This window comes from Miniopterus natalensis, chromosome 8, assembly GCF_054644295.1.
Source record: "Miniopterus natalensis isolate mMinNat1 chromosome 8, mMinNat1.hap1, whole genome shotgun sequence".
In the NCBI taxonomy this organism is placed as follows: Eukaryota; Metazoa; Chordata; class Mammalia; order Chiroptera; family Miniopteridae; genus Miniopterus; species Miniopterus natalensis.
The window spans coordinates 22,413,900-22,434,938 of NC_142088.1; the positions used below are offsets into that span (position 1 = coordinate 22,413,900).

A 21,039-nucleotide genomic window follows, 5' to 3' on the forward strand; every position below is an offset into this window, starting at 1 on the left:
GAGGCTCTTTCTAACTAGTGTTAAATAAATGGTAACTGTGGGCCTGCCATGAAAATAAAACCAGTTACTAGTCAAGCCTACATCTCTCACTTTTTTTCAAGTCATCACTTATTGGGGAGAGGCTTTTCTCTCCTTTTCTGAGTCAAACCTATCAAGCAAGAAGAAAGCCAGTTTTCCTCTAGTCCTGTCTGTTTCTTGGTGCTGAATAAACAGCAAATCGCCAAGTGGACACTGGCAGATCCTACAGTACACCCCTCTTATCCCAATAGATTTGCCAAATAAAATGTGAGATGTCCAGTTAAAATTGAATTTCAAATAAACAGTGAATACTTTTTAGTAGAAATATGTACCAAATATTGCAAGTTTAACTCTCTCTCTCTGTCTCTATGTGTGTGTATGCACTAAATCTGACAACTCTTTCTAATCCCCAACCATTTCCTGTTTTCATTTTTAAGCCTTTATTTGCAGAGTGCTTTTGGGATCTCTGTTCAGCAGAATGGTGTCCATCTCACTCCTAAGTGGATTGTGCTGGAGAGCCGCCCTGTTTAAGAGGAAGAGGCCTAACATTTCCACTTTCTGGAGGAGCTAAGATCACCTTGGAAGGGGAACTAAGGACTGTTGGGAAGAATATGGAGCCAGGGGTTTGGGGAGTATCTGGCTTCTGGTCCCAGCTCTGCTTTTGGCTAACTAACCTTGGACAAATTACTTTTCCCTCTGGGCCTCTTTTTCCTTACCTTGTAAAAGACAGGGATTGAACTGAGGGATCTGAAGTCTCTGAGTGGGGAAGGTTGGGAAGAGAGTTCTGCTGGGGAAGTGGAGTACAAGGCTGCTAAGAGGAGCTACAGTGAAGGCCAGGCTTCTCTTCCTCCCCACATTTATGTTCCTTTGCAAGTGTGGGTAAGAACAAAGGGTGAAAGGTATGAGGCTTGCTTGTACACAACATTGGGCCTGAAATTCTGGTGTTTTAAGCCTTGATGAAAAATACACTCTCATACCAGAATGTGTGCACCTCCTCCCATTACCCCACTGGCCTGCACCTTGGAGCCTGTACATGGTGTCAGGGGGCCATGTCTACAAGAGACCTCGGAGGGCGTGGATCTCTGGTTGGCTTCAAAAGCAGAGGTACAGTTGCCAGGCTTTATCCTGTTCCCTTTGTGGGGACACCAGTCAGGAAACAGCATGGCTGAGCCCTGAGCCTCCCACTGATACAGGCTGGTTAGCACAATCCTCATCAGTAATCCAGGAGACTCCTGGAAGGTGCCGGAAGGCACCAGAAACAGATGCCTCAGCCAACAGACATAAACCAAGAGCCCACAGAGAAAAGCTGTAAAAGTCCCCTACAGGTTTGCAGTTGGAAGGAGAAGGAAAAATGAGAAATACCAGACCCCATTTTGAGCTTGAGCATCAGAAAGGGATAAAGAGCCTCAAAAGAAAACACATTACTTAGTTCAGCCTGTGGAAATCACTTTAGTGGTCCTGTGTGGCAATGGGAAAGCCAGCTTGACAAATCAGAATCGTCATTTAATGTTTGTAAGATGAATAATGGGACAGACAAACTACATCCATGTTCATAGGGAGCCTGGCATTTAAAAAATATCTGGCTCTGCTGACTTTCATTTCAGCCAGGGAGAATTTTCTGCCAAATTCAGTCCCACCGTGCAAGACATCATGGGGAGCAAATGTGAATAGTAACATCTTATACTTGGCTAGGGATTTATATAGTACAAGAACTTTCACCTCATTATAATCCTTTAAGGTGGATGAGTTAATATTATAACCACTTAAATGATGCAGAAACTCTCTAAGGATGATCAGTTAAGCACAAGAATAGCAAACATGTGATAGTTGTGTTGACATCTCTCCCACCCCCTTTGTCCATGGCAGACATCGCCGATTAATTATGGCATTCTTGACTGATGAACTGATTGTGATCTCAGAATCCTTCTCTTTTAATTTTTTTCAAAAATTGAGGCATAATTTATACATAATAACATGCACAGAGCTTAATTGTTCAGTTTAATAAAGTCTTATGATTGTATACACCTTTGTAACCAGCACACAAAACAAAATACAGAACAGTTTCATCATCCCAGGAAGTTTTCTCATGCTGCTTTCTGGTCAATGCCTCACCACCCACCAGATAATCATTACTCAGGATAGGTCAATAAGCCACTGGCCTGAGTTTCCTTGCCATATCCTGCCAGAATTTACCAAGGAAGGTTTATGGTTTAAAAAAAAGAAAAGAAAAATATGATGAAAATATAAAACCTGCTGGATGGGGGAGAGAAGGTTTGGGCCTTTGTTCTGCTGAGCAAAGCTGTGGTTTGCTCCCATTCTGATGTGTTTAGGACATGGAAATGCCACAGAAGGTCAGCCCACATCTGTAGCTGAGGATTCAGGGCCACCAGAGAGACTCTTCAGATAGAGAGGCCTGGGAAGCCAAGTCCATAAGATGAGGGAATACCTCTGCTGGGGAGAGAGAAACAGGTATCCAGGACACTCATTCATTCATTCATTCATTCATTCATTCATTCATTCATTCATTCATTCATTCATTCATTCATCAAAGACCTACATTACACCAAACACTGTGCCAAGCACTGGAGAAAAAAGGGATGAATAAGACAGATTGATGATTCATAAATAAATTGAGTAACACATGAAAGAGAGCATGGCTTATTCAATTGGCTTTACACTGTAGGAATTTCTAAATTAAATGAATGCTTGGAATCCAAACACAGAGTGTCAACTGGTCCTTGATGTCTGGATAGTTTATGTGGCAGGTACTTCAAGTGCAAAAAGAGCCTGAAAAATTCAGCCCAACATAAATTTTGAGGCTTTTTCCAGAGGATAAGAAAGAAAGAATTGTAGGGAGAGCAGTGGAAGCAAAATGACTTAAGTCACTCACTCCATTTTTCCCTTTGGTCATGCAATGACTATTTGTTGAGCACCTCCTATGTGCCAGGCACTGTGTTAAGCTCTGGAATAATGGTGCTATTAGATCCAAGACCCTTTTTGGGCAAACTGGAACTGTATTTCCTCCCTGTCAATCTTTGCTTCAAATGACTTTTCTGTGAATGCAGCAAGACTAGATCTCCTCTAAGATGCTCTGGCCTCGGTGAAGATAGCATGATGCACTATTTGATCTGGACAAGAGCCTCTTATTTTTCTTATAAATGAGTATTTCTGAAGCACCAGCTTGTTTCTGGACCTTTACTGGGTAGTTTGCTCAATGGTGCAGGGAACTGCTTAAAAGAGTTAGACTCTTTTGTCCTGGAATTTGGGGTATCATCTTTGCTTAGACTTTGAAAGGTAATCTTGGCCTCTGTATTAGTTTCCTGTTGTTTGTACAACAAATTACCACACACTTAGTGGCTTTGAACAATACAAATTTGTTATTTTATAGTTCTGGAGGTCAGAGCTTGAAATGGGTCTCACTGAGCTGAAATCAAGGTGTTGACAGGGCAGTGTTTTTTCTGGAGGCACTAGGGGAGAATCTGTTCCTTTGCTTTTTCCAGCTCTGGAGGCCACCTGCATTCCTTGGCTTGTGACCTCTTCCTCCATCTTCAAAGTCAGCAATTTTGGGCTGAGTCCTTGCGCTGCCATCTCTCTGGCTCTCCCTTTTGAGTCATTTATAAGGGTCCTTGTGATTATACTGGGCCTGCCCAGATAATCCTGGAAAATCTCCCTGTTTTAAACCCATCTGATTAGCAACCTTAATTCCCCTTTGCCATTTAACCTAACGAATTCAAAGGTTCCAGGGATTAGGACATAGACATCATTGGGGGGCATTATTCTGCCTACCACAGAATAATAAAAAACTTCTTTAAGTTTTTTCTAGTTTTCTGGTTTCTCTAAGTAGTTTTTCAAATTACATCTGTGAAGTGGGTTGATAAATTTCACATCTCATTGGATAACTAAAGCATTGAGAGAAGCCCAAGGCCTGCTTAGGGCTTCCAAGAAGACCAGTCAGGATTAAATCTATTCACTCATTTTCAACGTGTAGAATAATATGTTAAGTAGAAAAAGCAAGGTAGAAGACAGAATGTATAGTACAATTACCATATCATACAAGTTTATTTCATAGATGAGTAGTCATGGTGGACAAATTGGAAGATAATGCATTATAATGCTAGTAACAGTGATATCAGGGTGTTAGACATAAGATAGTTTCTTCATTTTTATAAAATCAAAATTTCAGTAATATGGTTAGATTATATTTATAAATGGGAAATGTGTTAAAAATTATTTTATTACACCTACCATCTTCTCATACATATTTTTCCATTCCTTCCCCAACATAATCACTGACCACTAACCACCCATCCAAAAGTTACTCTAAAACAAAAGGAGAGAGAAGGGAGCTGGGAAGGGAGTTTCTGGAACAGGGAAATAAACAACAGCAGGAGACTGGCTGCAGATGGTTTTAGACTGTTCGGGCCTGCCTTCGCTTTGCCAATCAACCCCAGCTTCTGGTTTCTTCTAAAATGAATAATTAATGTGCACGGAGAGGCCTCTTATCCATACTCTACTGAGAGTGCTTCCTTTAATGAGGGACTTGCTCCTGCTGGCCACCTTCTTGGTGCCCACCAGGCCTCTGTATGCAGAGGGGTAAAGAGGACCCCCCTGCACCTGTCCCCATCCGGGAGCTGGCTGTCATGTCCACCCTATCCTGGTGCTGTGGAAGATGGAAGGACCTGGTGCAGGCTGTGCTCCCACCCAGTGATATGGGGTGGCAGGGTGCCAGATTCCCCAGGAAGCCAAGAAAGGCCCAGACAGCCAGCTGCCATCTTACCCCAGAGGGTGGCCAGCCTTTGTGGGCAGGAGTTGACAGAAGGGTGAAGAGAGAACTCCAGAAATCCCAGGACTGGCAGGCAAAGCCCTCCACAGTTGGATTCTACCCACTTCTCCTGATACAATTCCAGCTAAGAGCTACACCTATCTAATTACCCTGACTTTCCTCTGCTTGCTCTCCCCTCTAAGTCTTTACTCACCTATGCCTAGAAGGTCCCTTTCCACTTATTTTTTACCACAAGACTCAGCTCAAATTCTACCTCCTCTAAGACACCACTTTAGATTTTCCTAGTAAGAAGCAATCACAATCTCTACCTTCTTTATACTTTGACAGCATATTAATAAATTATAGTCTAACTCCTTTTACAGGCTACTTTGTATCTAGTATCATGGGGGCACAAATCTGCCTCCTTGACCAGATTGTACTCCCCTGCTGAGTAGAGGTTATGGCCTCCCCCTGCCACACTCTGACAGCTAATATGTTCATCCAACAACTATTGGTTGAGCATCTGCCATATGCCAGGCACTGTTCTAGGCACTAACTAGTTAATAATTACTCAAGATGTTAGCTTAGTTGAATGGAAATCCCAGAAATGTCTGCACTTTCCTGCCCACCACTTGTGCCTCAAGCTGCCCCTCCAGTCAGAAGTCCTTCTCTCAGGAGGAGGGCAGTTTGTGTCTCCTGTCCCTCAGTCAGGCTTACCTTACCGGAGTCAGTGTGCTCTGCCAAAGGCCAAGCCTTAGAAGTGAGGATGACTGTTCATTGTGCTGCACCTGTGCAGGTGTGACTGGAGGCAGCCTTGGGGCTGCCAGGTGAGTGCAATGGGAGTAGAGGTGAGGGTGGAGTGGGAGGGGAGAGATGTGTGGCCACTTGCAGCTGTGCCTGGAAAGCCTTCTCCAACCCAAAGTTGACTTTAATCAGCCGTGCAACACTCTCAGCCAGACCTTTTCTCTGCAATTTAATGTCTAAGATTCTGTACAAATAACACTATCTCTCCTATATGCCTTTGGTGCCCATGTGTCCCTGGATATCAGGCCATTAGGAAGAGAATCATGAAATGGTCTGAATTATTCTCATAGTTGCAATGTTGTAACAGGCTTGATTCCTGACCAAACTATTTTGCATCAAAGATTTGATCAGCCATCTGTCACAAAAGAAAAGGTGCAGAAACTAGAATTGAAGACAGCAAACATTAACCTCCAGTTCCTTTAAGAGTTCAGTCTGCCTGGGTTTAAATTCTGGCTCCATCATTTACTAACTATGTGACTTTGGGGCAATTACTCATCTGTGCCTCGGTTTCTTTATCTGTCAAATGAGAGTGATGGAAGTACATACCCTACAAGCAAAAAGATGAACTTGGACCCTTACCTCACACCATATGAAAAATGAGCTCAAAATGGATTAAAGCTACAACTATAAAACTCTTAGAAGAAAACATAGGTGAAAAGCTTCATGACATTGGATTTGGCAATGATTTCTTGAATATGACACCAAAAGAACAGGCAATAAAAGAAAAAGTAGATAAATTGGACTTCACAAAAATTAAAAACTTTTGTTTATTAAAGGACACTATCAATAGGGTGAAAAGTCAATCTACAGAATGGGAAAACTATTTTCAAATCATATATCTGATAAGGGATTAATACCCAGACTATATAAAGAACTCCTATAATTCAAAAACAAATAACTTGATTTAAAAAACGGGCAAAGGACTTGAGTAGACAATTCTCCAAAGAAGATATATAAATGGCCAATAAGCCTCTGAAAAGATGCTCCATGTTACTTATCATTAAGGAAATACAAATCAAAACCACAACAAGGTACTACTTCACACCCATTAAGATGGTTATTATTTAAAAGTACCAAAAAACAAAATAACAAGTGTTGGTGAGGGTGCAGAGAAAAGGAAACCCCCGCGCGCGCTTGGGATTGTAAATTGGTGCAGCCTCAATGGAAAACGGTATGGTGGTTCCTCAAAAAATAAAAAATAGAGTTACCATATGATCCAACAATTCCACTTCTGGGAATAGACTTAAAAGCATTGAAAGCAGGGACATGAACAAATTTGCACACCCATGTTTATAGCAGCACTATTCACAAGAGCCAAAACATGGAAGCAATCTAAATGTGCATCCACTAATGAATGGATAAACAAAATGTGGCATATAATGTAGTGTACTATTATTCAGCTTTAAAAAGAAAGGAAATTTTGAATGAACCTTGAAGATATTATGCTAAGTGAAATAAGCCAGTCACAAAATACTAAAAGGATAACTACTATATGATCCCACTCATATGAGGTACTTAGAGTAGTCAAATTTATACAGGTGAAAAGTAGAATGATGGTTTCCAGTGGCTGGTGGGGAGGGGGAAATAGGGAATTATTGTTTAATGAGTACAGAGTTTTAGTTTTACAAGATGAAAAACTTCTGTGGATAGATGGTGGTAATAGCTGTACAACAATGTGAATGTACTTACTGCCACTGAACTGTATACTTAAAATGATTAAAATAGTAAATTTTATGTTATATTTTACAACAATAAAAAAGTGAAATAGGAGTCTACTGGATCACATATATGACTTACTATGAACATGTTACATGTAACCCTGATTGACTTTAATGATAATCTGAATTAATTTCCTAGAATTGTAAAGGGTTTTAAGGGATGTGTTGAAGACCCAGATCCCTTTTTAAAAATGCCATTAAAGCAGGGAAGATGCTTCTTTTCACTAGAGCATGGGGAATCTTCAATAGGCCCTCTAGGGGTTAAGAGTGGGGCTTGGAATCAGTTGCCTGGGCTCCAATCCTAGCTTTACAAATTAGAGGAACAATGTTGGGCAAATTAATTCACTTCAAGCCCCAGTTTTTCTTCCCACAAAATGGAGGTAATGCTAGCACCCAGCTCATAGGCTTAAGCAGATAGAGGCTATAGAGATAAAATGCCCTAAGCACTTGTAAGCGTTAGCTATACTGACACTGCCTTTGACCTCATTATCATGGTAGACACAGGAGTCTTTCTTGATCTTTTGTATTTCTAGGTCTATTAAAGGCTCCAAGTACAACTGCTCAGGAGCTGCTCAGATGACGGATTCTGGGCGAAAGGAGTACAGTCAAGTCATTCTTTCTCCCCTTCATTGCTCTGGTGCCTACTTGACAGTTTGTTGATGGCCGTCAGAGCACTAATCACTTCTTAGGGACACTGGCAAACAAACGGCAGGTCATTGCAAAGCACTTGCAAAGGCACCTTTGTCCTCCTGATCTTTGGCTGAAAGGATAAATTCTTCTTCTCCCTACTTCCCTCTGTTTTTCTATTTTGTATGATGAGCCATTATGTTTAGGATGGGAAGTTAAACTTTAATAAAAAATATATTTCTCACAATATTACTTGATAAAATAGTAGCCCACAAGCACCTTCATGGGGGGGGGGCATTGACTGAAAACACCACCGAGAACTAAGTGCCTAGAGCACGGAGACGTGGGGAGGAGGGGGCAGTGTAGAGAGGGCAGGGTACATCCCGAGGAACGAGTTGACCATCTTCTTAAATGTAACCTTAGCCATGAGGAACATGGCAAAAGCAATATAATCTTGGCTGAAATCAGCCATAGTAATCTAAATCCTGTTTATCCCTCAATGGGATAGAGACGTGGGGTGCTTTGTGAATTGAAATTTTAAAACAAATTACTTTTAATTCACTATTTAGTCAGTGTTCCATTGTTGGAAGCTGAAGAATAAAAAGCCTCAGGGAAAATGGTTTTAACTCTGGGAATGTTTGAACAATATGTCCTTCTGTTAAACATCAAAACAAAACAAAACAAAAAATCCAAGCAACATATCTATGTGTATCTAGAAGTGTGAGAACTCTGACATCTAATCTCTTGACTTAGCGTTTATCTTTGCTCATTAGCAAGTTGGGTCATCAGGAGAGTTAAAGAGTAGGTGTATGTTGAGCTGTAAAACCCAGACATATTGCTACACGCATCTCATTAGATTCATATATAGAACTGGAGGTGATGTAAGATGCTTTAAAAATTTAATTGCAGCTCTCTGTGACAGCCCCAATTCTCACAGGCCTGAATGGAGCCTACATTTTGTAGGTTTCCTGGTTCACGGCTCAGCCAGTATAGATTCTTCTGTAAGCAGCACGACTTTATCCATTAACCATCCCCTCCTTTTCTTCCCCCTCCCCATTTTGGCTCTTTTACATTGAGTATGGTGTTTTTAACTCTTGAGCTATGCTAGTTGGGCAAGGATATACCAACCCTGCAGAACAGATGGTATGGTTATCGCTGGGCTCAGTTTACAGCAGCTTCTAGTCCATTTCCCATCCTGATCCCACCTGGCTCTCCAGGGTCAACCTTGCTCTCTCTTTCACTGTCTACCTCCTTCAAAGCCATGATTTTTATTTTATTTAAAAAATTCTCTGACTTAAAAAATAATATTTGGTAAAAGAGATATAAATAAAAATAGGACATAATTTCACCGTGGTTAAATTTTGATATGTATCCGTCTGCACAAATCAAATATAATTTGGAATTATATTAGAGAGATGTTTTCTATACTGCCTAGTCTCAAGTTCTGGTGTGATTATCTGCCTGGTTGCATACTCTTGAGTGAATTGCTCAAACTTTCTGTGCTTCAATTCTAAAATGGGATAATAATAGTATGTATCCCCAGTATTCATAGAAAGCAGAAATAAATTATACATGGAAAGCACTTAGAACAATGGTAGGAACATAGTAAATACACAAAACTGTTAATGAATGTTGGTATTTTTGTTTGTGAATATTATTTTGTAACCTGCTTTTAAAAAATACACTGAATATTTTCTCACATTATTCATGAATGATACATGACTTCATGCCTGACCCTAAATCCATCCTATGATTGTACCATAATTTATTTAATCAATGTTTTATTGTTGGACATTATTTTCAATATTTTGTATAGTAATAAATAACCCTGCAGTAAACATTCTGGTGCACAAATTTCTGGGCACCTCTCTGATTATTTCCTAAGGCAAATTACTAAAAGTAGAATCAAAGAGCATCAGCCCTTTTTCAGGCTTTTGCCAAAATGCCTTCCAGATATGTCATGTGAATTTGTGCTCCTAAAATATTAGACAGCCCATTTCCCCATAGCCTTCCCAGCCCCGGATATTATGATTTAACAACTTTCTTGCCAGTCTGTAGTTTTCATAGATAGTGCTCTGTAGTTTCCAAAGCCCTCCTCTTCTGAGATTTCATTTTTTAAAAATCCCAAGCCCTTTTTGAGTTACTTCTCTAATTTTAATCTATTAAGTCTCTATCATAAATTCCTGCCCTGTTAGTATCCCTAACCTTTTCTTTCCTTTCTGATTTCTTCACACCATTTCTCTTCTACCCATTTGGAGTTAGACTACAGTGTTCTATTTTGTTCAGGTATATATTATAAATCTAGTAGATAAATACTACAGGGAGATAGAAACTTTTTTTTCATTGAGCTTGATCTAACTAAAAATGAAGCAGTCCCCCCAAAGACTCATCTCCTTTCTAAAGTAATAAGATCCCTGTTGCCCAAAACATTTAAGCCATATAGACAAGCATCTGAAAGCTGTGGAAGGAATTCTTCTCTGGGTAGTAAGTTAACCTACATATCAGTGTCCAATTAGGAAAACAAAAAAGAAATTTAATTCAGGGAATTGGTTACACAAGTGATTAAAAACCAAAAAGATGATGAAGTTACTAAGATTAGTAACATTAGGAAGTCAGTGCCACTCTTAGACTGAAGGACAGAGGGAGGAGCTGGTGGGGTCACCTGGAGGAGCCTGGAGCCACAGTGGGCCTGTCTGTTGGGCTCGGGCCACAGAGGTGATGCAGGTGCTTCTCACCACCACAGGTAGAATGAGAGGAGAGAAATACACTGGCTTTTCTCTTCTCCTTCTCCAATCTCCTTCCAATGTCTTCTATTGGCAAATTCCTTTTAAAGCCAGTTGACACAGACGTTTATAGAATTATATGTAGTGTGTTGTCAATCTCAGAGTGCTGCAGAGCAGAATACAGTAAGGGTGAAGAGTGGATGTGAATGCAAACAGGCCAAGGCCTGCCACAGTGACTTCTGGAGGCCCTTCCAAGTCCACAGATAATAGGGTGAAGCGCAAAGCATGCTTGCCCTGGAGGCGTAGGCAGTCCTGCGTTTGAATACTGCCTTTGTCATTTACTAGCTCTGAGTCCTTGGACAAGCTACTTAACTTAGAGTTAAGTTAATGGAGGTCTGAGCCTCAGTTTCCTCCTCTACAAAAGGGGAACAAGAAAAGTGATATCTTGTGGGGTCTTTATAAAGATTAAATAAAATAATAGCTATAAAATAATAGTAAGCATTCAACAAAAATTGGTTTCCTGTGATTCAAGAATTTATGACTGGAATAACTATAGTGTCAGATAGGTACTCACTTTATTGGGGTAATCACTTCGGAAGTTATATAAATGTCTTGTCCACCTGAAACTAATATAATATTATACATCAACTGTAATTTAAAAATAAAAAAATATTAAAAAAAATATATATGATTTTAAGGCAAAGGACAGTTGGGCATTTGGTCAAGGTCATTCAGGTTCTCAATATATTGAAAGAAGGAAAAGGGGCAGAGGACTCTCTCCTTTTGGAAGTTCTGCCTAGACTGGAATAGGTGATATATTGCCCAATAATGATACTGAAAGATGATGTAAGAATCATTGAAAGTATCACACATGATCAATTCATTCATTCCGCAAAGATTTATGGGCTCTCATTATTTTCTAGAAATGACTTAGACATGGTCCTTACATTCAAGGAGATGGCAAGAGATGGGCAAAGAGATAAATCAAAGTGCCTGATGGTATGAGGATGTGTGCAGAAGAGGGAGCAATGGGATATCTTTGCCTACGGCGGTGGGAGAAGACTTCAGTAAGGAGATGACATTTGAGTTGTGTTTTGAAGGGTGAGCAGTTTTCCAGCTGTGCAAGCAGTGTAAAAGGGTAAAGTTATGAACGGGTGTGAGTTGTTTGGGGAATGGTGAGCTATTACCATGGGTACAGCTTTGAGGGGTCCATAGTAAAGGTGGCAGTAAGAACAAGTGGCAGATATGGCTAAAAATGGAAGAGGAAGTCACATGTGAGGGGCCTGGTGTAAGAAGCGAATGACTTAATCCCGTGGGGAATGAGAAGCCAGCAGAGACTTTTAAACTAAGGAGTAACCCATCATCTACAACTTAGAATTTCATCAAGTGCCACATTTCCCCAGCATCTCTCATGGCTTCGGTCAAAGGGCTGATGCATGCAGCTATGTGAAGTGGGGGCCATGTGTCCATCTTGTAAGACATTAAAAAGTGTGAATCAGAAGAATGAGCACAGGGTTTTTCCTGAACATTAAATTCAGAATGGAAAGAAGTCATTAACTTATCCTGCAGATGCTAAAGGGCTCACCGTAAATATTTAAAATGTTCTCTCTCATTTCTACGAAGCCATGAACATCCGAGGTGCGATGCTGCTGCCTGTCGCTCTAAGGCAGGCTCTCAAGGATGCTGATGCAACCTTCGCTTGCCTGCACCTGTCTGAACGCTGAAAAGGACTTTGTGTTACTCTAACAGAAAGGAAAACACAAGATGATGATAATCTAATCCTTTCTGCCTTTCAGAGCCCTTTCACTCACATCGCCTCATTTAGACCTCGTGACAGTCGTGTGTGGCGGATAGGGCCAAGAGTACAGTCCCATTAGAGAGGTGAAGAAATGGAGGCTGAGCGTTTCCTGCTTTCCCTGGGATCTGAGAAGAACTCATGCCCAAAGCTACAAATGGATTTCTAGACATGCAGTCCCCAACTGTGCAACAGAGCTCTGCCTACCTGTCTCCTTTCGTATGCCAGGATGGCTTCTCTGAGGTCCTGAAGTGTGAGTAGGTTAGGATCCAGGCTTTTCCTGTGGCCTTTGGGGCGGTAGGAGCCTTTTCTCCTCTCTTCGGGTGTCCATGCTGATATGGCTAAACCTTCAGAGTAGAGGATTAGGACACCCTTTCTGGTGCTGAAAGTTTTAGGGAGTAAGAGGCTCCATATGTGCTGGTTGGGGTCGCCCTTATCCTGTGGTTTGCTGACCAGAACATAATCTTCTGGAGACTTCCAGTTTAAGTAATCCTGCAACAGAAAGAAACCACTTCGATTGATTCACTGTGCACAGCACTTTTGTAGCAAATACTGCTTGTGCAAGGTGTTGGACATTTGTTTTTAGTAACTGGTTTCCTTTGAGTTGCTGCAGTGGCGCACAGAACACAATCACTCTTCTGAGTAACTGATTTTGTTTTCCACATCTCAGAATTAGTAGAATCCACGGGCACAGTCCTGTTTTACCCATGTAACTTTCATAACCATGCATGCCTGGAGGCTTAAATAGGGTAGAGTGTAGGTTACAGGCCAGTTAAAGTCTCCTGGTATGCAAGTAAGTAGTCAGAATTATCAAGGGCAGCTGATAACTTTGAAATTAGACCTGGACTAGCTGGCAGTTTAAAGAGGAGAAAGCCATTCCAACCCATCACTCCAGCTGTACACAGGGAGAATTTCTATGCATTCCAGATGCGTTGTAACTTTATCTAATTTGGCTATTTCAGAGCCTATAAAGTAGTTACATATCTTGTAAGTAAGTAAATGCCATTGGCCACAGAGGTCCTTTGAAACTCTATATGTCTTTTAATACAGCAAAGGTCAGATATCATGACAAACTACCATGACAATGGAAATCTCTGTGTAAGCCAAAAATTTTCAAAATACCCCCAATGGGTTTTTTATTTTTGGCAGAATTCAATGAAGTAAAATTGCAGTACAAGGGAATTTTGCCACCACTTGAGAATGTTCTAAACTAAAAAATTTTTTTGCGTATATTAAATATGAGTCCTGTGGGTTGAATTCCAGAAAGTTCAAGGAAGCCATTGAAATGACAAGAACACACACAGCCTTTCAACCACAGAGCACAAACTTCTAAAAACCAAATAGTCATCAGCTTGCCTAGAACCCAGGTGGAAATTCTGGTCTTGAACCAAACTACCCAAATCCTAGACAATCTGGAATCTCCTTCAGTCTAAAGCAAATGAGGCTGTAGGTCAGTGTACAAAGGGGAAGCAAGAGGGTCCCCGCAGCAACCTCGGTGTGTCAGGCAAACAACCTTATTTTCTTGACTTTTACCAAGCAGGGAAGATCTACCACTGATCCCCACCACCTCACTAACAAAACAAACCCAAACACACATGGCTCAGCTCCAAATGGAAAAAGAGAGCATTCCTTCCCCCCCCCCCCCCCCATATGCCTTTATTCAGCTGTAAAACTCACCTCTGGTTCAAAATAGACTTGGAACTTCTGTTTGCTCTGGACCAACTTGCCATGTCCCCGGCTCAGGGGAGAGAGCGTGAACATGTTTTCCCTCTGACCACCCTTCTCAGGGGCAGTTCATCTTGGTTTTGAAGGCTGAAAACTGGTCACACCTCAAGATTTCCTGAGCTCAGCAGGGAGCCCAAGAAGACCACAAACACTGGGCCTTTTATTAAATACATTTTCCCCACATACAGCAGCTTCTTAGTAACAACCAGCCACACAGTTTAGACAGTGTGTGTCTTTGTCGGGAGAAAAAATAAACCGCAAACCCAAACTCCTCAAGCCCCGGATTGTGTACTCTCCGGGCAACCTCTCTCTCTCCTTTGCCTGGGCCCTTGTTGTTCCCTGGTCCTGTTGCTCTGTTACCAGCCTCGTGCACCTACAGATCTGGGCGACAACACCATCTTTCTCACTGCAGCCAGGTTGTTTCCCGGTTGCTATGGCAGCACAGGGAAGTGCAGTCCCTTAAACCAGCCCAGGCAAGGCGGAGACTGCTGAGGGCAGTGTTCACACACAGGGAGACAGAGGGTCAAATGGACCTTGAAGAGACTGGGCTCAGATTTCAAGTCCTGACTGTGGGGGGTGAGAGAGGCCATGATGAGATATTTTTTCTGATATAACAGTACTCATCTTGCTTTGAGAGCCTTCTCCTGACACGAGAGCCTTTCACTGTCAACTCACCATTAATAGATTCAGAGGAGTCATCAAGGTCACCTAAAGAGACCTGTGACATTTTCCTTGGCTGAGCTCCAGCATCTCTTACACTGGACATGAGGCCCTTTATGGTAGTTGTTGCTTTGCAAGAGCGAGTGTGAGATACTGGGAATCTCCAGATTCCTTTGCATACCTGGTTCTCACCTGGGTGAATCCCATCTCCAGGGTGAGGGTACTTGGGAGATATAGGTGGGGGGCATTGGGTTGTCACAATGGCTGGAGGCCACTATAGGCATTTAGCAAGCAGGGGCCTGGAATGCTGAATGTTCTGTGGTATGTAGGACTGTCCTGCATAATGAAGAATTGTCCTACTTCGAATGCCAGTAGCACCCTCTTTGAGAAACACTGCTGTGGCCTGGACTGCTTGGTTCTCCTTGATGCTGACACTGTGAGGAGGACAGGAGGTAGGGGTGAGGGTGGGAGTGTCAGAGAACAAAAAAGATGCCTTTGCTGTTGATCTGTGGCCCTGTTTTGGCCTGTCATCTGTCAACTGGACCTCCATGGCGGTCTTGTGGGAGTGCCCCCTGCTGACCTGCGTGAAGAAGTGTAAGAGGCTACAGGCCCAGTTACCTTTCAGGCCTCCCTCTGTGGCTCAGCCTTTCCCAGGAAGCGGGCTCAGTCTTACGAGGAAGAAATAGAGGTCATGCTGTATAATTAGGTTGGATTTATTATGGGGGATCAAGACAGTGAATGCAGAGGCTCAAAACCGGGTTTAGTGAAACCACGATGAATAACGTCTCAACGCCCACTAGGATGGCTGTTATAAAAACAAACAGCAAACAAACCCTGAAAAATAACCAGCGCTGGTGAGGATGTGGAGAAACTGGGACCCTTGCGCACTGTTGGTGGACATGTAAAATGGTGTGGCCACCATGGAAAACAAACAGTATGGTAATTTCTCAAAAAACTTAACAGCCCTGGCCAGTGTGGCTCAGTTGGTTGAGTGTCGTCCTGTGAAGTGAAAGGTTGCCGGTTCAATTCCTGGTCAAGCACATGCCCAGGTTGCGGGTTTGGTCCCAGTTTGGAATGAAACTGACCGATGTTTCTCTCTCACATCGACGTTTCTCTCTCTCTCCCTACCCCACCCTCTCTCTCTAAAAAAAAAAAATCAATAAAAACATTAAAAAAAAAAAATCAAACATAGAATTACTATGTGATCCAGCAATTCCACTTCTGAGTATATAACCCAAAAGAAGTGAAATTAGGGACTAAAAGATATTTGAACACCCATGTTTAGAGCAGCATTCTTCACAATAGCCCAAATGTGAAAAAGGTTCTGGTGTCCATCAACAGATGAATGCATAAACAATGCAGCGTATACACACAATGGAATATTATTCAGTCTTGAAAAGGAAAGGCATTTGGACACATGCTGCAATACAATATGGATAAATCTTGAAGACATATGCTAAGAAAATAAGCCAATCATAAAGGGACAAATATTGTTTGATTACAATTATATAAGTACTTAGAGTAGTCAAGTTCATAGAGACAGAAAGTAGAATGGTGTTTGGGGGGATATTGGAGGAGGGCATGGAAATTTAGTGTTTAATGGGTACAGAGTTTCAGTTTGGAAAAATAAACTCTGGATGGAGATGGATGGTGGTGATAATTATACGACACTGTGAATGGACTTAATGCCAACGAACAGTAATTTAAAAATGATTAAAATGAGAGGAAACAAGATGGCGGCGCAGGTAACAGCTGTACCCGCCGTCTTCCGCAACCACATCAAAATTACAACTAAAATACAGAACAACCATCACGCAGAGCCTCCTGAAATCTGGCTGCACAGAAGCCCCACAACCAGGGAACTGAAGGAGCATCAAGACCAGGAGGAGGGGCGGAGACTCGGGCGGGTCGGGGCTGAATCCTGGAGACGCGGCCGCGGGCCCACACCCGGTGCCGCGGTTTAAACCCGGGAGGGATATCTTGGTGGTGGGGGTTTCCCGGAGGAGGGAGGGGTCCCAGCCCCACGTTGGGCCCCCAGCCCAGGGCTCCAGGGCTGGGAAGGGACATCCCCACAGCTTTGGGCTGTGAAAACCAGCGGAGACTGTCGCTGAGGGACACGGAGGCTGCCGGAGTCCCAGGCTTTCCTCTTAAAGGGCCCGGCACGGACTCAGACGAGCCCCCTCTGAGCCCAGCACCGACAGGAGCTTGAAAGGAACCTGGGACCCTTGGGGAGGAACTAACCTGCCTGAAGTTGGGGTGAGAGGTGAAGGGGCAGCTTCCTCCCAGGCAGAAGGGCTGGCAGAGGCCATGGCTCCTTTGGCGAGTCCTCCCCGCACACAGCCGGCAGGCAGGTGCCATATTTGAGTCGCCCGCGCCTGACTCCCACCTTTGGCCCCGCCCCGTGATTCCCGGAGGCCCCGCCCCTCCCCACCTGCAGCTCATCCAGGCCATTTCCAGGGGTTTTTCTGTGCAAGTGGCCTCTCGAGCCCCATGCTTAGGACTTTTCTAAAATCTCTCAAACAAGCAGCATCATGCCCCATACAGCTTGATAAGTGGCCCCAGACCTGGCACTAGCGACAGCCTGCATTGGCTCATAACTTGGCCTGTCCTGGACACCACCAAGCCCAGCACAAGTAGCAGCCAACTACAGTTTGCTGTGTAGCTCATGCTGGGTGGCCCTGGGCAAGGCACTGGCAGAGGCTGACTTTGCACCTCCCAGAAGGCCCCAGAGACAGTGCACGTGGTGGTCAGACTCGACCATTCTAGATTACAACCCGACCACATCCACGAGTGACACACTCAAGGGGCACACTTGGTGAACACCAAAGCTCCACTGAAGTAAATCCTGCTCCATAGGGGTGTCTCCAGCACAGCAGCTCTTTGGCTGTAGTTGAAGCTGGTCCTTACAGCTGATTGGCCTGGGGGTCAATTCCTCCCAGTGATGCCAACAGCAACCAAGGCTCAATTACAACAGGACAGTGCACACAGCCCACACAGGGGAGCACCTAGAAGGCCCAGCTCAGGTGACTGGGAGGCTGAGCCACTGGACCCTACAAAACATCTACTACACAAAGCCACTCTACAAATTCCAGGAGACATAGCAGCTCTACCTAACAGATAGAAACAAACACCTGGAAGCAGCCAAAATGTGGAGGCAAAGAAACATGTCACAAAGGGAAGAACAGAAGAAATCTCTAGAAGAGGAACTAAATGAAATAGATCCAAGCAAGCTAACAGATACAGAATTCAGAATTTTGTTTATGAGGATGCTCAAGCATATTATTACGAAAATAACTGAGAAAATCAATGACATAATAAAGTGCTAATTTGAAATGAAGGCTACACGAACTGAAATGAAGAATAATTTACAGGGAATCAACAGTAGAGTAGAGGACACTGAGAATCAAATCAGCAATTTGGAACATGAGGAAACAAAAAACACCCAACCAGAAGAGCAAAAAGAATAAAGAATCCAGAAATATGAAAATAGTATAAGGAGCCTCTGGGACAACTTCAAGAGGCCCAACTTTTGTATTATTGGGGTGCCAGAAGAGGCAGAAAGAGACCAAGGAATTGAAAACCTATTTGAAAAAATAATTACAGAAAACTTCCCCTACCTGGGGAAAGAAATCGACTTACAAGTCCAGGAAGCACAGAGAGGGTCCCAAACAAGAGGAACCCAAAGAGGCCCACACCAAGACACATCATAATTAAAATGCCAAAGGTTAAAGACAAGGAGAGAATCTTAAAAGCAGCAAGAGAAAAGCAATTAGTTACCTACAAGGGAGCACCCATATGACTGTCAGCTGATTTCTCAACAGAAACTCTGCAGGCCAGAAGGGAGTGGCAAGAAATATTCAAAGTGATAAAAAACATGGAACTACAACCAAGATTGCTCTACCCAGCAAAGCTATCATTTAGAACTGAAGGTCAGATAAAGAGCTTCACAGATAAGAAAAAGCTAAAGGAGTTCATCACCACCAAAGCAGCACTACAGGAAATGTTGAAGGGTCTTCTTTAAGAAGAAGCTAAAGAACAAAAGAATCTGACAAACTAAATAGATCCAGAGACATTGACGCATGCAATAGATGATCATATTTCAGAGGAAAGAGGGAAGGGAGGTGGAGGGTGGGAAGAGATTAATCAAAGAAGTTATATGCATATATGCATAACCCATAGATACAGTCAATAATGGGGTGAAGGCCTGGGGAGGGGGTGGGAGCGAAGTGGAGGGGATCAATTGGAGGGAAAAATGGGACACCTGTAATACTTTCAACAATAAAGATAAATAAAAAATGATTAAAATGACAAATTTTATGCTATGCATATGTACCACAATTAAAATCTAAAAAAGAAAATGATAGCAAAGAAGACAAAAATATTGAATTTAGCACTTTATAATCTGAAAGCCCATTGGTTAGTATTATTGTGGAATGATCTCCTCACAGCAGGCGAGACAAAAGCTTACAAAATGAGGTTCCAAATAGTTTATAGGGATCTTAAGCTACAGTTGCTTCCTCCCTTACCCTTCTTTGCCCCTTGAACTTTACTGAGGGATAACTATGTTGAGACATGGTCCCTGCCCTCAAGTCGCTCCCGGCAGGGTGAGAAGATAGGTGTGTGTGAACCAGTACCTGTGAGATGACGTGACAGCTATGATGACGGAGGTTGAGATAAGTGGGTGCTGTAGGAAAAAGGTCAGTGTGTGTGTGTGTGTGTGTGTGTGTGTGTGTGTGTGTGTGTGTGTGGAGGGGAGATGGATGGTGGTGGGAAGGCTATGAAGATGAGGAATATTGGAGGTGAACTTTAATGGACAGTAGTGTATGGGAAGGAGCGAAGATGAAAGGATATTGCAGGAAGCATGGACAGAATAGTCTGAGATCTCCGCAGAAAGGGTAGTTTCTTTGGTGTAGCCAAAGCCTCAGGTCAGGTGGACATAGATGAAGCTGGGGAGACAGCTTGTCAAGGCTATGAAGGCCATGTGTATATTGCTAAGGCACTTTGGACTTTATTCTTCAGGTAGTTTTTTTTTTTATAGTGGGCGGAGGAGTGTGTGTGTGATGTAATTCCATCTGCGTTTTAGGAAGATAACTCTGAGAACAGTATAAAGGATGGATAGAACAGTATAAAGGAGGGAGACTTACCTCATAAACTTCTGGGTGAACTTTCAGGACCTTGCAACCCAGGCCAGCCTTCCCTTGGATTTGAATGAATTTGTCAGATAGATCAGGAACAATCACCTGCTAAATGGCCTTTGAATGAGACATAGCAGGAGAAACTCCATACCAGCTACAATGAAATATAAATGTTGAAAACATTTTGAAAACACCATTGCTCATGGGAGAGAGTGAGTAGCATAGGAGGAAAGTAGCTGGGACCCAAAGGAGAACCACTATTGTCAGCCAAAGAATTTCTCCAAGTTTCTCCATGGGAAATTCATCCTCTAAGCTCACCTGATTTGGAAATGTGAACTCACGCGTAAATGGTGAACTAGGCCCCCAGGAAGTGACCTTTCTGAGTCTAAATTGAGTGAGCATCTCACCTGGGAAAATATCCAGGTGCCCATCAGGCCCCTCCAACACCATGGCAAGGCTACCAGGCCTCCAGGGTTATAACCTATGAGCAGCCAGACCATAGCCCAAAGCGAGCCTCTCCTAAACTGTCGTGTTTACATCTACTCTGTTTAATATGGACAATGAACAGATGTACAGATCAATTAATAGACATTTAAAAGCATTTACTCAGTCCCCACAGCAGTTTATGGAAAGTGCATTTAGAAAGCAATCGAGATTATTGCTATTCTAAAGTGCTTGGGGATCCCAGATGAAAGGCCCTTGTAACTGGAAAGTATTTATAACTCAAGAAGAAACCCTCCACACCCACGTTATATAACACCAACACCATCTCCTGGCATGCCTGACCTGTCAGCCCATGCAACATGTCTGTTTAAATTACACTGTAAATTCTATTGGGTGGAGACTTTGTTTTTATCATCGTAAAGCATCATGAATACACATGGCACTCTAAATAAATAGAAGCCACATGAGACAAAGAAAAGAGCTGTTTCCTTGGCCATGTCCCCACTGCATCCAGTAATTTGTCCCTTGCTCCAAAGTACTTGGGGTAAATGGATGCTGCTCTGGGAACAGTGTCAAGATCCTCACCCCCTTTAAAGGGCAGTGCGATAGTGTTCTCTAGGAATTGTAT

General features: G+C 42.8%; 1 protein-coding gene across 1 annotated transcript in view; it reads right to left on the reverse strand.

The window, feature by feature from the left end:
- KIAA2012 (KIAA2012 ortholog) overlaps window positions 1–14,208 on the reverse strand; it is a 93,230-nt gene extending 79,022 nt beyond the window's left edge. Inside the window, exons 1-2 of the mRNA XM_087819664.1 lie at window positions 14,125–14,208; window positions 12,655–12,939 (exon numbers count right to left, since the gene is read on the reverse strand). Of these exons, the coding sequence (XP_087675790.1) occupies window positions 12,655–12,939; window positions 14,125–14,208 (369 nt within the window). The remainder of the gene's footprint in view (window positions 1–12,654; window positions 12,940–14,124) is intronic.
- Between the last annotated feature and the right edge of the window lie 6,831 nt (window positions 14,209–21,039).